A 17,047-nucleotide genomic window follows, 5' to 3' on the forward strand; every position below is an offset into this window, starting at 1 on the left:
AATATGGGGCACCTGGGTGGCGCAGCTGGTTAAGCGACTGACTCTTCATTTCAGCTCAAGTCTGGGTCCTGGGATTGACCTTATGTCAGGCTCTCTACTTGGGAGGTAGTCTGCTTCTCTCCCTCTCCTCCTTCTCTGCCTCTCACCCCTGCTCATGCCCATGTGTGCGTACTCTCTCTCAAATAAATAAACCTCAAAAAAAAAAAAAAAAAGACTGAAAACAAGCAACAATAGACTTTTTAGAAGACTGACATAATGCAACCTGTTTGTTTTTTTTTTAAAAGATTTATTTATTTATTTGACAGAGAAGGAGAGAGAGACACAGTGAGAGAGGAAACACAAGCCGGAGGAGTGGGAGAGGAAGAAGCAAGCTTCACCACTTAGCAGGAAGCCTGATACGGGGCTCGATCCCAGGACCCCCGGGATCATGACCTGAACCGAAGGAAGAAGCTTAACAGCTGAGCCACCCAAGCGCCCCAGTGCAACCTATTTTCTAAAAGATAATTTTGGTACTATCCGTAAAACACAGCAAAATAGAAGATACTAGAGCTAGAAAGACAAAGCGTCTATTTCTATAATACAAGTGAACAAGGGATGAAAACCTGAAATAAGTGACAAGAGAACTGGAGTGGTTAGGAGAATAGTGTCAAGCAACACTTGGAGCACATTAGCACATTACAGGAATTTAATGAAGAAAAATCTGTAAGAAAAAGGTAATGCTTATAACCACTAACTTCTTTCGTGTACCATCTGAATGTCCTTCCTAGAAAGCTTTTATTTTTATATTTAAGAGCTTTTATTTTTATATTTACCATAGTAATCTGTAATCATTATGAAATATATTTAGAGGAATCAAAAAAATTTTGTTTACCAATCCAAAGAACCTATTTCAAAAACACATGGAATCTTCCAAAGATCTGTATAACAGCACACCATGATAGATTAATAGTTCCATCTTTACCAAACAAATTACTCAAAAGCACAAATACTTAGATAAAGAACAAAGAGGTAGGAGTGAATATTCACTTAAGATTTGTATGTCCCGGGGGCACCTGGGTGGCTCAGTGGGTTAAGCCGCTGCCTTCGGCTCAGGTCATGATCTCAGGGTCCTGGGGTCGAGTCCCGCATCGGGCTCTCTGCTCAGCAGGGAGCCTGCTTCCCCTCTCTCTCTCTGTCTGCCTCTCCATCTACTTGTGATTTCTCTCTATCAAATAAATAAATAAAATCTTAAAAAAAAAAAAAAAAAAGATTTGTATGTCCCGGGGCGCCTGGGTGGCTCGGTGGGTTAAAGCCTCTGCCTTCTGCTCTGGTCATGATCCCTGGGTCCTGGGATGGCACCCTGCATTGGGTTCTCTGCTTGGCAGGGAGCCTGCTTCCCTTCCTCTCTCTCTCTGCATGCCTCTCTGCCTACTTATGATCTCTATCGAATGAATAAATAAAATCATAAAAAAAAAACATTTGTATGTCCAAAGCACTGAATTTTTAAACTCTGACATACACCTTAAAAGCATAGTATGGATATAATTCTAACAATCATATGCTATGTGGGGGTCTGGGTGGTTTAGTTGGTTAAGCATCTGCTGGCTCAGATTATGATCTCAGGGTCCTGGGATCAAGCCCTCTGTCAGGCTCCCGGCTCAGCGGGGAGTCTGCTTCTCCTTCTGCCTCTCACTTGTGCTCTCTTTCTCTTTCCCTCTCAAATAAACAAATAAAATCCTTAAAAACAAAACAAAACAAAACAAAAAAAAAACATGCGGGGCGCCTGGGTGGCTCAGTGGGTTAAGCCGCTGCCTTCGGCTCAGGTCATGATCTCAGGGTCCTGGGATCGAGTCCCGCATCGGGCTCTCTGCTCAGCAGGGAGCCTGCTTCCCTCTCTCTCTCTCTGCCTGCCTCTCCGTCTACTTGTGATTTCTCTCTGTCAAATAAATAAATAAAATCTTAAAAAAAAAATGCTGTGTATCCTTAATAATTAAAAGTTTCATGTTTCCAAAAAGTGGAAATACAGACTTGCTATCAGTCAGAAACTCAGATAAACATATAAGTCAGAAAGTCAGATAAACATATACTCAGCCCCATTACTGTAGTTATGTGGAAGACTAGAAGGTGGATGCTATCAATAAAGGAAGATATTAATTTATTTTTTAAAGACCATATATATACAGAATGTCTGGACTACATCCTCCTCTAGCCTAAATTCTGACTATAGCATCCCGCTGAAGAAAACATCTGTTGCCTGAGTAAATGACAGGGCACAGATGGACAGGGATGGACATCTGCCACACTGGGCTAGCTGATAACCAATGAGATGGCCTGAAGGGAAGACTCTGCCCAACAGGGGACAAGTCAACAGACTGAATCCCTCTAGGATATAGACTCAAAAATGAGAGACCTAATCAATCAGGAATGAGTGGAGAATGGAGAATGCCAAAAAGAGAAGTAGATGGCATAAGATGAAATCTAGATAAAGCCTGAAAGAGAAGTGGAAGAATATGGCTGGTTGCTTGAGTGGCTTGGAAGCCTGAACTTTTAATTTCACTTCCAGATCCAAAAAGTGTTTATTTTTATGTAAATTCCATTTTCCTGAAGTGAGAAGGCAAGTCATCTCATATTCTTACAACTTAAATAGCCCCAAAATAATGATCAAATTAATTTTACTTTCAAGTATATGAGGAAACATTATCAGCAAGTATCATTTCCTTATTTGACTAAAACCTTTAGAAGATAAAATACACCACCAGTATTTTATTTTTAGTGTAACCTACTTCTATTACTTGCCAAAGTTAAGCCCTGGCAATTTGCACCTGTCATTATTTTAGTCTTCTTGTACTCCTAAGGCTGTGTCCAAAAAGAAAAATGAAAAAAGGGGGGAGGGGGTTCAAAAATTACTGAATCAATCAATGCACATTCATTTCACTTGTTGGTAAGTATTTTTCATCTCTATCTCAGACTTCCAGGTGATACAAGTCACCGTAAATGTGCTCACTGGTTCTAAATCCTGCTGGTAAGTTATTAGGTCTACACCTTCACATCCTAAAACCACCACATCTAAGATCCAACTGGGGTAACAGAATGGCCCTGCTGGCTGCCACGGCTGAACTATCACTAAGAAATAACTGTCCCCAGTCCAGCTTGAAGCCACACATGGTCCTGTGCTGCTTCTTTCCCTATGGATCATTTTTTCAAACTTGGAAGGTTTTTTTGATTTCCTTAAAAATTTTTACTGTGAGCAACAACAGAGAAATCACTAAAAGATAAAAAGATATAAAATATCCAGAAATATAGTGCTAGAGTAGAAACCTTAAAAGGTAAATATTCCTAGATCTCATCTCTTTCCTGCTCTTTAAGTCATGTCTCTAAATTTCTTGGATGTAAGTGGGGTGGGGAAAATGGCTAGAGAACAATCCACAAACCATTAATATACCAGCCACTGTGTGAAGTCCCTTTATACATATTCTTATTTAATCCTAAGACCTCTATAAGTAGATATTACTATTAGTTTGCAGAAGTGGAAACCAAAGCTCAGAGAGTTAAAGTAACTTGCACACAATAAGGAAGATATACGAAAGAATTCAAACCCCAAAGTATGGTATTCAAAGCCAAAGACTGTCTTTTTTTTTTTTTTTAAAGATTTTATTTATTTATTTGACAGACAGAGATCACAAGTAGGCAGAGAGGCAGGCAGAGAGAGAGGAGGAAGCAGGCTCCCCGCTGAGCAGAGAGCCCGATGTGGGGCTCGATCCCAGGACCCTGGGATCATGACCTGAGCAGAAGGCAGAGGCTTTTTCCTCTGAGCCACCCAGGCGCCCCAAAGCCAAAGACAGTCTTAAATGTTGTTTCTTCCCTGGTGGTACTGTTTCCATTTATGACTCAAAATCTAGTGTCTTTGGGGCTCCTGGATGGCTCAGTCATTGGACGTATGCCTTCAGCTCAGGTCATGATGGTCCCGGGATTCTGGGATCCAGCCCTACATTGGGCTCCCTGCCAGGCGGGAGGTCTGCTTCTCCCTCTCTCACTCCCCCTGCTTGTGTTCCCTCTCTCGCTGTGTCTCTGTCAAATAAATACAATCTTAAAAAACAATGTACTGTCTTTAGATCTTCTGTAGCCATTCTCACCAGTATTTTCCTTTGTTCTACTGGGTTAAATCTGGAAGTTCCTGGCCACACTGAGCAGATAAGGAACCATGGGAAAGTTTCTACACCAGAGTTTTGTTAGGACTGCATAGTGAATGTGAATGCCTTCTCTAGTTGCCCCAACTATTTATCATCTTATACAAGCCTTCACTCATTTAAGTTACCTGCTTAGTGTTGAAAATAGGTCATTTTAAAATGTGCCTTTCTCTTATTCCCAACTATGAGATTTAGACTAAGGGCCACTTAATGTTGCAAACTAGACCAGGCAAAAATGGTCTTCATGGTCTTCTTCCTTTTCCCATAAGGTTAGCCAAAGGGCATTTTATCATCTTCCTCTAATTATATTTCATTAATTCATTATTAATTCATAATTCATTAATAAAGTTATCCATTATTAATTCACAATTCATCAATAAAGTTATATATATTGAACAAGTTAATAATCTCTGATACTTCATAAAAATAATTTTAAAAATTCTCACCTAGCCCCAGACCCACAAATTCATCAGGAGCCTGATCTTTTGTTCCAGTAAGAGATCCTTCTCTGCCCCGTACTGTTCCAGAAATGTATCGAGGTTTCACTCCAGTTCCTATAAGCTGTGCAAGCTCCAACTGACTGATGCACTTCAGAATCTTCATTATTTAGAAAAAATAATAATTCCAAGTTAAAAATGATTACAGAAATACTTAAACATACAGAGCCAGGATTTAAATATAGGCTACATTATAAATCATTATAAAGAGCTAAATAAACATATCCTGAATACACTAAATTTTTTCCTAAACACTTTAAGCATGTCAGTGAGTAGAATATTAAGCATTAAATCATTTTATAAACCAAACTGCAAAGTTGAAAATGAAGTGCTTATACCTCATGCCATGAATTTCCTAAATAATTTCCATCCGTATGAGCCACAGTGATAAGGGTTTTTATTGTGTCAATGTTCTTCTGTTTCATTTCAGTAATACCAGAACTCACAGTAAGTAAAGTAAATCTTGCTAGTGCCTGGACATATGCATCTCTTTCCAGCTATAAAAAAGACAAAAGTATACTTATATTATTACAAACACAACAGAGTGATCCCTAATTCCCTACTAACAAACTGTTTATTTGTTTAGTACGTTTTTAACTCACAAATTACATACTTCAAACTATAGTGTTTTAAGATGATAAAATAAAAAAGGATGAATTTCTAAAATCTAAACACAATGGAGATGTCAAATTAAGATGAGATTTTAGTGACAACAAATGAATTCATGTAGTAAAAAACATTCCAGGAGAGCTTATGTTTCAAGTACTGTGCAGACTGGCAGAAACATAATTTATAAATGTGCTCGTTTTTTCTCTACAGCGAGGCTGTGCTTTTTAAGCCATAACATTCATAAATAAATGTGAAATGGGTTTTGGTTTTTTTTTTTAAAGCAAGCAAGCTTTGGCTAAAATTTATTATCAGACAAAGTATAAAAATTACTAGAAGGGCTTGGCTTCATGAAAATTAAGATACTTGGTTCTTTTCAAGGTAACTTTTCTTAGGTTTAAGTGAAGTTATAAAGTAATATATAAAAGCACGTAAGTATGAAAAAATATGATACAGGAAGTATGAACATGCAACATATTTAAATAAGATATTCAAATAAACATATAGAAATTCAAAGTCTTAGAAACTCTGGCTACAGGTAATATTCTGCAGAGAAAAAAAAATGCTAACCAAAGTTGCTATGATGATTCCAGATGCATCAATAGAGAACCACCTCTTCTGTCAGTTTCTTGGAAAATTAAACATTAGATTCACTTATATTCCATCATAAACTTGAAATTAGTTTTTGGTAAGTCAAACATCAAAAAATAATTTTAATTATAGCCATGACATATGTAATTTATGTTTTCCAGACTGGCTACAAAGCAAAATTCTTTGTTACCTGAATGCTGAAAATGCATGCAATTCTGATTGCACATCTTATACCTTCCAGGCAAAGAGAGGCTACTTCAGTATCATCACAATCTTGCAGACCCACACTAAACGCAGCCAGAAAAGGTGTCCAAGCCAACTAGAAAAATTAAAAATTGAAACTATATCATGATATCATGAATATCAAGTGATAATTAAATTTTATGATAGTAATACATTGATATTTCTCAAAGCTTCAGATAATAAATGATTTGAAAAAGTTCTGGGGAAAAAATGAGTTTTTTGGGGGTAAAAAGTACATAATGTTGCCTGGGCTTAAATAAGTGACAGACAGGAAGACAGTAAGACTACAAATTCAGTAGAGGACCTCAGGCATATTTTAAGAAGAATAATCTATAAATTATTCTCTTCAATAAGAAGTGGAAACTGTCACTATTCACAAATGATATTAGTCTTAACCCTACTTTTAGAATTCATCTCTCCCTGCAAGATTTGTCCCTTGTAGTATTTCACAGATTTTATTTCTAAGAAAATTCTTTTAGTCATTTTTCTACTTGCAATAATTACATTATTCTTTTTTCTTTAAGCCTGCTCCCTGGACATCATTTAGAATTACTTCTTTTATAGTCAAATATTTTACCTTGGAATATCAGTGATATGCTTGGTTCCTTGTTGGACAACACTGAAAAAGTCTAGTTCACTAAAATACTTCTTTGTTACAAACTGTGAAAACCAACAAATACTAACTTTTACCAGTACGTAATACTGAGTACCTAATGTAAACCAAACAAAAAGGGCTACTCTCGACCACTGAAAATTCTGATATCAAAACATATGTGTATACATTGGTGTATGCTTGTGTAACTTTCTACTGTCTAATATGAGCATTTGTTGCTTTTAATAAGTTCTAATGAAACAAAACTATACATCTATGTAAACATAAAGAGATTTATACCAGTGTACTGTAAAAATGACAACTGGAATTTTTTTTTTTTTTTAAAGATTTTATTTATTTACTTGAGAGAGAGACAGCGAGAGAGAGCATGAACGAGGAGAAGGTCAGAGAGAGAAGCAGACTCCCCATAGAGCTGGGAGTCCGATGCGGGACTTGATCCCGGGACTCCGGGATCATGACCTGAGCCGAAGGCAGTTGTCCAACCAACTGAGCCACCCAGGCGTCCCGACAACTGGAATTTTTAAAAAGGTAAAGTTTTCAAGATTATTAAGAAAAACATACCCAAAGGATTACCCAAAGCTTTGTTTGTAACATCAAGAAAGTTCAGAAGTATATAATTCCTAAGCAAAGGAACATAAGCCACAGTACCTTCTTTCTAGTTCTAGCTCTGCCACTTAATCTCTCTGAACCTCATTTTCTTCCTCTTTAATACCTGGACTGCCACTACAGAAAGGTGTTTTGAGAAGCATATGAAGTACAGTACTTTTAAAATATGAAGTACCACATGGAAGTAATAAATTACATGTGCTATTGTAAGAAAGAAACAGCACATCTATTCAGAAACCTGTGCAATATTTATACAAGAGAAGTATAAATGCTTCTTAAGCCAGTGAAAAATATGTTTAACTCCACTAGGAATTAAAGACAATGATTCCTCCTATCAAACTATACCTAATATCCAGGGGTCAGTGAAATTATCCATTCATACTGAATATGCCTTTGGAAAATACAATTTGGCAATATTTAAAAAGATTCTTAATAATATTTAAATCCCCAATATTGTATCACATCTTAGAAATCTCTCAATTTATTCTGCTACTTAGCCAACACTTGTTTACTGAACACTTACTATAAGCTAAGAATGGTGCAAGATATTGGGAAAAGTAAACAGACACAGTCCCTTGCCACATGGAACTTAAAATCTAGTAAAAAGATAGATACTAAATTCTAAAATCAGTAAATACATAAACACAACAGTTGTAAATACAATGAAGGATAAGCATAGCACACTATGAAAAGGGACCAATTCTGGATGGTGGGGGTAGGATAGACCTGTCTGAAAAGGTAACATTTTAAAGCTGAAACCACTTGGGCAAAGAAAGAATGGGCATTCTAGACAAAAGACAGCTTGTAAGAATGCTCAAAGAGAAAATACTTTAGTATGTTCTAGAAACTGAAGGAATGCTAGTGTGACTGCAGCCTCGTCACACTAGACAAAAGAAATCTAGCAATGAGGCTGGAAAGGCAGGTGGAACCAGACCACACAGGGTTGCAGATGTGGGTGTGTTAGTTTCATCCTAGTATGCAAAGTTAGTGAAGGGCCTTAAGGAAGAAGGCAACATTTCATTTTGTATTTTAAAATGATCATTCTGGCCTCTGTAAATGGATAAGAGGAGCACAAAAACAGACATAAGGATATCAGTTAGGACACTACAATAATAAGAGAAATGAGGATGTCTGGAGAGGTTAATGGCAGTAGAAATGACAGTAAGAGGGAAGATTCTTAATGCTAGTTTAGAAGATGTTTAAATAAACTAGAACTAATCTAGAGAATAAATAATAAAAGCTATTTATGAAAAATTTTTAATGATACAGGGAAATACTTATTATGTGAGAAATAGCAAGATACAAAATTCTACACATAGTATAATTAAGATTTAAGGGGTGCCTGTTAAGCATCTGCCTTCAGCTCAGGTCATGATCCCAGGGTTCTGGGATCGAGCCCCGCATCGGGCTCCCTGCTCAGCAGGAAGCCTGCTTCTCCCTCTCCCATTCTCCTGTTTGTGTTCCTCTCTTGCTGTCTCTCTCTCTGCCAAATAAATGAATAAAATGATTTTTAAAAATATTTAAAAAGCAGTATTTATATAAAAAAGTAGTATATAAACTATCAACAGAAGCTTTTTGAGTGATAAAATTATGGCTGGTTTCCTCTGCTTTTTTTTTCATTCTCCACCTCCACCAACCAAAAACATTTGAGAATAAAAAACAAGAATATGAGATTATTCAAAACAAAACAAAAAGGTGCTTTATAAAAATGTTTCATAATAAGGAGAAATTGTTTCTTGTATTATTTTCTGTATTATTCCAAAAGATAAGGCTAGTCATACTCCACTATTCCTTCTAACAATGCCTCCCCTAGGTTCCTCTCCCCGATTCCACAATTCTTCACCAACTTTTGGAAATAACATTATCACAAAGAAGTTGAAATAGAGGTAGAACTATAAAATTTTAGAGCTAAAAGAAAGCACAGAAATCTTGTAGTCATCTTTTACTGCCCATACATATGTATACTTAATATCTGAATGAGAACTCAAATCATAATCTTTAGCCTCCACAAACCATCCTACCACACTGTCCCACAAATTGGAATGTACTTTACCCCTTTTTTCCCTTTTCAACCTCGACTAGACTTTAATTGTAATCCTTATTGATTCACTGCTTGCTTACCCTCGCATTTTAGAGAAAGGATAAAATGAACTGGAAAATGAAGAAGGACTAGGCAATCAAATTTTAAAGAACCAGTAAGTATCATTCTTACTAGATCAACCTATAAACACAAATAACACTTGCTTTTCTTCCTCACTCTACTCTTTGCACTGCAGGTATGCTCGGAACCCTCATGTGAGTTCCTGGTCAGAAGTTCAAGATCACTCTGAAATTTAAGGTTACTCCAAAGGTTTAAATAGAGCTCATTTGGAGAAAACCAGGCCAAATAAGAATGATCATTCTCTGAAAAATTCTCATTCTTCTCATTCTTATTTCTTAAGGTATACACTTATTAATTACTAATAGTGTATACCTTTTCTCATTCTCTTTAAGAAAAAATTTCTATCTCCTATATCCTAAATAACATTGCTTTTGCTTCCGGGTTTACACTAATGGGCTATAATTACTGTTATTTCCTTAATTAAAAACACACTGAACCAAGTTACATATAAATGTAGACTGCAACCAAAAGTTATTAGTACCTCTTACCTTAAACATGGGTCTCACATGCTCCAAATGTGTTGCACTTGTAAAAGGTGCCTGAACATGGCTCACAGCTTCCATGAGTGCTTTTGCTGTCTTGGCCATCTGTTCCATTTCTAAGTTATACAGAAGCCTTCTTTGTTTTTCACTGGCTACATCTGAAATAACAAACACTATTAGCATTTAAGATAAAAAGCATTTTACATGCCTTTTTTACTATGAAATAATAAATACCATCAATTAATATTAATTAGGTATAGTCTTAAAAAGCCATACAAAAAGTTCATATAAGGTGTGATTCCATTTATAGAAGAATATTCAGAGTAGGTAAATCCATAGAAAAAGAAAGCAGACTGCCGGTAGCCAGAGGCTGGTGAGAGGGAGGGAATGTTAAGTTTACTAGGTACAAGGATTTTATTTTGGGTGATGAAAATGTTTTGGAACTAGACAGAGGTGGTGGTTGCACAACAATGTAAATATACTAAATGCCACTGAACCATTCACTTCAAAATGTTTAATTTTATACTGCATTAATTATACCTCAAAAATGGGGGGAAAATTCCTGAACTAAGAGTTGGGGTAAGTGGAAGAGGAGTCAAGATGGCGGAGAAGTAGCAGCCTGAGTCTACTTCAGGTAGCAGGAAATCAGTTAGATAGCTTATCTAAAGATTACAAACACCAACAAATCCAACAGGAGATCAAAGAGAAGAACAGCAATTCGAAAAAGAGAAAATCAACCACTTTCTGAAAGGTAGGACTGGCGGAGAAGTGAATCCAAAGCAATGGGAAGATAGACTGCGGGGTGAGGGGCTGGCTCCCGGCAAGCAGCGGAGCAACGGAGCACAAAATCAGGACTTTTAAAAGTCTGTTCCACTGAGGGACATCACTCCAGAGGCTAAATGGAGGTGAAGCCCATGCGGGGTCAGCGTAGCCACAGGTGCTGCAGGGTCACATAAGGATCGGGGGTGTCTGAGTGTCGCAGAGCTTACAGATATTAGAACGGGGAAGCCGGCAACAGAGACAAAACCAAGGAGTGAGCTCTCATCTCGAGGTTACCTTGAACCGGTCGTAGGCTCCGGGAGCTCGGAGCGCGGCTGGAGGGCAGGGAGATGGAGTAATTGGGCGCTATTCTCTGAGGGCGCACTGAGGAGTGGGGCCCCAGACTCTGGGCTCTTCCAGGCTGGAGACCGGGAGGCTGCCATTTTCATTCCCCTCCTCGGAAACTCTACGGAAAGCACTCAGGGAACAAAAGCTCCCGAAAGCAAACCTGAGCAGATTACTCAACCCGCCCGGCCCCTGGTAGGGGCGGTGCAATTTTGCCTGGGACAAAGACACTTAAGAATCACTACAACAGGCCTCTCCTTCAGAAGATCAACAAGAAATCCAGCCAGGACCAAGTTCGCCTACCAAGGAGTACAGTTTCAATACCAAGGAGAGCAGAAGAATTCTGGAGGAGGAGAAAGCAAAGCACGGATCTCATGGCTTTCTCCCTATGATTCTTTAGTCTTGCAGTTAATTTAATTTTTTTTTCTTTTTCAATTTTTTTTTCTTTTCTCCTGCTAAATTTTTTTAAACTTTACCCTTTTGTTTTTTAACTAGTTTACCTAATATATATGTATTTTTTCTTTTTTATATTTTTTCTTTCGTCATTTTCTTTTTTTAATTGTTTCTTTCTTTCTCTCTTTTTAAAAATTCTTTCTGAACCTCTTTTTATTCCCTTTCTCCCCCCTCACGATTTGGGATCTCTTCTGATTTGGTTAAAGCTTATTTTCCTGGGGTTGTTGCCACCCTTTTAGTATTTTACTTGCTCCTTCATATACTCTTATCTGGACAAAATGACAAGACGGAAAAATTCAACACAAAAAAAAGAACAAGAGGCAGTACCGAAGGCTAGGGACCTAATCAATACAGACATTGGTAATATGTCAGATCTAGAGTTCAGAATGACAATTCTCAAGGTTCTAGCCGGGCTCGAAAAAGGCATAGAAGATATTAGAGAAACCCTCTAGGGAGATATAAGATTTCTAGAAAAATAAAAGAACTAAAATCTAACCAAGTTGAAATAAAAAAAGCTATTAATGAGGTGCAATAAAAAATGGAAGCTCTCACTGCTAGGATAAATGAGGCAGAAGAAAGAATTAGTGATATAGAAGACCAAATGACAGAGAATAAAGAAGCTGAGCAAAGGAGGGACAAACAGCTACTGGACCACGAGGGCAGAATTCGAGAGATGAGTGACACCATAAGATGAAACAACACTAGAATAATTGGGATTCCAGAAGAAGAAGAAAGAGAGAGGGAAGCAGAAGGAATACTGGAGAGAATTATTGAAGAGAACTTCCATAATATGGCAAAGGGAACAAACATCAAAATCCAGGAGGTGCAGAGAACCCCCCTCAAAATCAACAATAATAGGTCCACACCCCATCACCTAATAGTAAAATTTACAAGTCTTAGTGACAAAGAGAAAATCCTGAAAGCAGCCCGGGAAAAGAAGTCTGTAACATACAATGGTAAAAATATTCGATTGGCAGCAGACTTATCCATAGAGACCTGGCAGGCCAGAAAGAGCTGGCATGATATATTCAGAGCACTAAACGAGAAAAACATGCAGCCAAGAATACTATATCCAGCTAGCCTATAACTGAAAATAGAAGGAGAGATTAAAAGCTTCCAGGACAAACAAAAACTGAAAGAATTTGCAAACACCAAACCAGATCTACAGGTAATATTGAAAGGGGTCCTCTAAGCAAAGAGAGAGCCTAAAAGTAGTAGATCAGAAAGGAACAGAGACAATATACAGTAACAGTCACCTTACAGGAAATACAAAGGCACTAAATTCATATCTCCATAATTACCCTGAATGTTAATGGGCTAAATGCCCAATCAAAAGACACAGGGTATCAGAATGGATAAAAAAACAAAACCCATCAATAAGTTGCCTACAAGAAACGCATTTTAGACCCAAAGACACCTCCAGATTTAAAGTGAGGGGGTGGAAAACAATTTACCATGCTAATGAACATCAGAAAAAAGCAGGAGTAGCAATCCTTATATCAGATCAATTAGATTTTAAGCCAAAGACTATAATAAGAGATGAGGAAGGATACTATATCATACTCAAAGGATCTGTCCAACAAGAAGATCTAACAATTTTAAATATCTATGCCCCTAACAGGGGAGCAGCCAACTATATAAACCAATTAATAACAAAATCAAAGAAACACATCAACAATAATACAATAATAGTAGGGGACTTTAACACTCCCCTCACTGAAATGGACAGATCATCCAAGCAAAAGATCAACAAGGAAACAAAGACCTTAAATGACACACTGGACCAGATGGACATCACAGATATATTCAGAACATTTCATCCCAAAGCAACAGAATACACATTCTTCTCTAGTGCACATGGAACACTGTCCAGAATAGATCAGATCCTCGGTCCTAAATCAGGTCTCAACTGGTATCAAAAGATTGGGAGCATTCCCTGCATATTTTCAGACCACAATGCTCTAAAGCTAGAACTCAATCACAAGAGCAAATTTGGAAAGAGCCCAAATACATGCAAACTAAACAGTATTCTTCTAAAGAATGAATGGGTCAACCAGGAAATTAAAGAATTGAAAAAATTCATGGAAACAAATGATAACGAAAACACAACAATTCAAAATCTGTGAGACACAACAAAGGCAGTCCTGAGAGAAAAATATATAGCGGTACAAGCCTTTCTCAAGAAACAAGAAAGGTCTCATGTACACAACCTAACCCTACACCTAAAGGAGCTGGAGAAAAAACAAGAAAGAAACCCTAAACCAGGGGCGCCCAGGTGGCTCAGTGGATTAAGCCGCTGCCTTCGGCTCAGGTCAAGATCTCAGGGTCCTGGGATCGAGTCCCGCATCGGGCTCTGCTCAGCAGGGAGCCTGCTTCCCTCTCTCTCTCTCTCTGGCTGCCTCTCTGTCTACTTGTGATTTCTCTCTGTCAAATAAATAAATAAATAAATCTTTAAAAAAAAAAAAAAAAAAAAAAAAGAAACCCTAAACCAGCAGGAGAAGAGAAATCATAAAGATCAGAGCAGAAATCAATGAAATAGAAACCAAAACAAAAACAATAGAACAAATCAACAAAACTTGGAGCTGGTTCTTTGAAAGAATTAATAAGATTGATAAACCCCTTGCCAGAGTTATCAAAAAGAAAAGAGAAAGGACCCAAATAAATAAAATCATGAATGAAAGAGGAGACATCACAACTAACACCAAAGAAATACAGACAATTATAAGAACATACTATGAAGAACACTACGCCAACAAATTTGATAATCTGGAAGAAAAGGATGCATTCCTAGAGACATATAAACTACCACAACTGAACTAGGAAGAAATAGAAAACCTGAATAGACCCATAACCAGTAAGGAGATTGACACAGTCATCAAAAATCTCCAAGCAGGGCGCCTGGGTAGCTCAATGGGTTAAGCCGCTGCCTTCGGCTCAGGTCATGATCTCAGGGTCCTGGGATCAAGTCCCACATCGGGCTCTCTGCTCAGTGGGAGACTGCTTCCTCCTCTCTCTCTCTCTGCCTGACTCTCTGCTTACTCGTGATCTCTCTTTGTCAAATAAATAAATAAAATCTTAAGAAAAAAAACATCTCCAAACAAACAAAAGCCCAGGGCCAGATGGCTTCCCAGGGGAATTGTACCAAACATTTAAAGAGGAACTAATTCCTATTCTCCGAAAACTGTTCCAAAAAACAGAAATGGAAGGAAAACTTCCAAACTCATTTTATAAGGCCAGCATCACCTTGATCCCAATACCAGACAAGGATACCATCAAAAAAGAGAGCTATAGACCAATATCCTTGATGAACACAGATGCGAAAATACTCAACAAAATACTAGCCAGGATTCAACAGTACATTAAAAGGATTATTCACCACGACCAAGTGGTATTTATTCCAGGGCTGCAAGGTTGGTTCAACATCCACAAATCAATCAATGTGATACAACACATTAATAAAAGAAAGAGCAAGAACTATATGATACTCTCAATAGATGCTGAAAAAGCATGTGACAAAGTACAACATGCCTTCCTGATCAAAACTCTTCAAAGTGTAGGGATAGAAGGCACATACCTCAATATTATCAAAGCCATCTATGAAAAACCCACCACAAATATCATTCTCAATGGAGAAAAACTGCTTTTCTACTAAGGTCAGGAACATGGCAGGGATGTCCATTATCACCACTGCTATTCAACATAGTACTAGAAGTCCTAGCGTCAGCAATAAGACAACAAAAAGAAATTAAAGGCATCCAAAACAGCAAAGAAGAAGTCAAACTATCACTCTTTGCAGATGATATGATACTGTATGTGGAAAACCCAAAAGACCCCACTCCAAGTCTGCTAGAACTTGTACAGGAATATAAAACCAATGCACAGAAATCAGTTGCATTTCTCTACACCAACAGCAAGAAAGAAGAAAGAGAAATTAAGGAGTCTATCCCATTTACAATGGCACCCAAAACCATAAGATACCTAGGAATAAACCTAACCAACGAGGCAAAGAATCTAAACTCAGAAAACTATAACGTACTCATGAAAGAAATTGAGGATGACACAAAGAAATGGAAAAATGTTCCATGCTCCTGGATTGGAAAAACACATATTGTGAAAATGTCTATGCTACCTAAAGCAATCTACACATTTAATGCAATTCCTATCAAAGTACCATCCATCTTTTTCAAAGAAATGGAACAAACAATCCTAAAATTTATATGGAACCAGAAAAGACCTCGAATAGCCAAAGGATTATTGAAAAAGAAAGCCAAAGTTAGTGGCATCACAATTCTGGACTTCAAGCTCTCTTACAAAGCTGCATCATCAAGACAGCATGGTATTGGCACAAAAACAGAAACATAGATCAGTGGAACAGAATAGAGAACCCAGAAATAGACCCTTAACTCTATGGTCAACTAATCTTCGACAAAGCAGGAAAGAATGTCCAATGGAAATAAGACAGCCTCTTCAACAAATGGTATTGGGAAAATTGGGACAGCTACATGCAGAAAAATGAAATTGGACCATTTCTTTATACCACACACGAAAACAGACTCAAAATGGATGAAGGACCTCAATGTGCGAAAGGAATCCATCAAAATCCTTGAGGAGAACACAGGCAGCAACCTCTTCGACCTCAGCCGCAGCAATGTCTTCCTAGGAACATCGCCAAAGGCAAGGGAAGCAAGGGCAAAAATGAACTATTGGGATTTTATCAAGATCAAAATCTTTTGCAAAGCAAAGGAAACAGTTAACAAAACCAAAAGACAACTGACAGAATGGGAGAAGATATTTGCAAACGACACATCAGACAGATAAAGAGCTAGTGTCCAAAATCTATAACGAACTTAGCAAACTCAACACCCAAAGAACAAATAATCCAATCAAGAAATGGGCAGAGGACATGAACAGACATTTCTGCAGAGACATCCATATAGCCAATAGACACATGAAAAAGTGCTCCATATCACTCGGCATCAAGGAAATACAAGTCAAAACCACAATGAGATATCACCTCACACCAGTCAGAATAGCTAAAATTAACAAGTCAGGAAATGACAGATGCTGGCGAGGATGTGGAGAAAGGGGAACCCTCCTACACTGTTGGTGGGAATGCAAGGTGGTGCAACCACTCTGGAAAACAGCATGGAGGTTCCTCAAAATGTTGAAAATAGAACTACCCTATTACCCAGCAATTGCACTACTGGGTATTTACCCTAAAGATACAAATGTAGTGATCCGAAGGGGCCCGTGCATCTGAATGTTTATAGCAGCAATGTTCACAATACACAATAGCCCAACTGTGGACAGAACCTAGATGTCCATCAACAGATGGATGGATAAAGAAGATGTGGTATATATATACAATGGAATACTATACAGCCATCAAAAGAAATGAAATCTTGCCATTTGCGACGACGTGGATGGAACTAGAGCGTATCATGTTTAACAAAATAAGTCAATCGGAGAAAGACAACTATCATATGATCTCCCTGATATGAGGAAGTGGAGATGCAACATGGGGT

The 17,047-nt window shown here is 37.8% G+C and overlaps 1 protein-coding gene across 1 annotated transcript in view; it reads right to left on the reverse strand.

Annotated features, from left to right (window-relative positions):
• Positions 1-17,047, reverse strand: part of ARFGEF1 (ADP ribosylation factor guanine nucleotide exchange factor 1) — a 160,490-nt gene that overhangs the window by 35,525 nt on the left and 107,918 nt on the right. The window contains exons 19-22 of the mRNA XM_059394671.1: positions 9,972-10,123; positions 6,051-6,179; positions 5,002-5,160; positions 4,613-4,763 (exon numbers count right to left, since the gene is read on the reverse strand). Coding sequence (XP_059250654.1) covers positions 4,613-4,763; positions 5,002-5,160; positions 6,051-6,179; positions 9,972-10,123 — 591 coding nt within the window. The remainder of the gene's footprint in view (positions 1-4,612; positions 4,764-5,001; positions 5,161-6,050; positions 6,180-9,971; positions 10,124-17,047) is intronic.

Source organism: Mustela nigripes, chromosome 3 (genome assembly GCF_022355385.1).
Source record: "Mustela nigripes isolate SB6536 chromosome 3, MUSNIG.SB6536, whole genome shotgun sequence".
NCBI classification, from domain to species: domain Eukaryota; kingdom Metazoa; phylum Chordata; class Mammalia; order Carnivora; family Mustelidae; genus Mustela; species Mustela nigripes.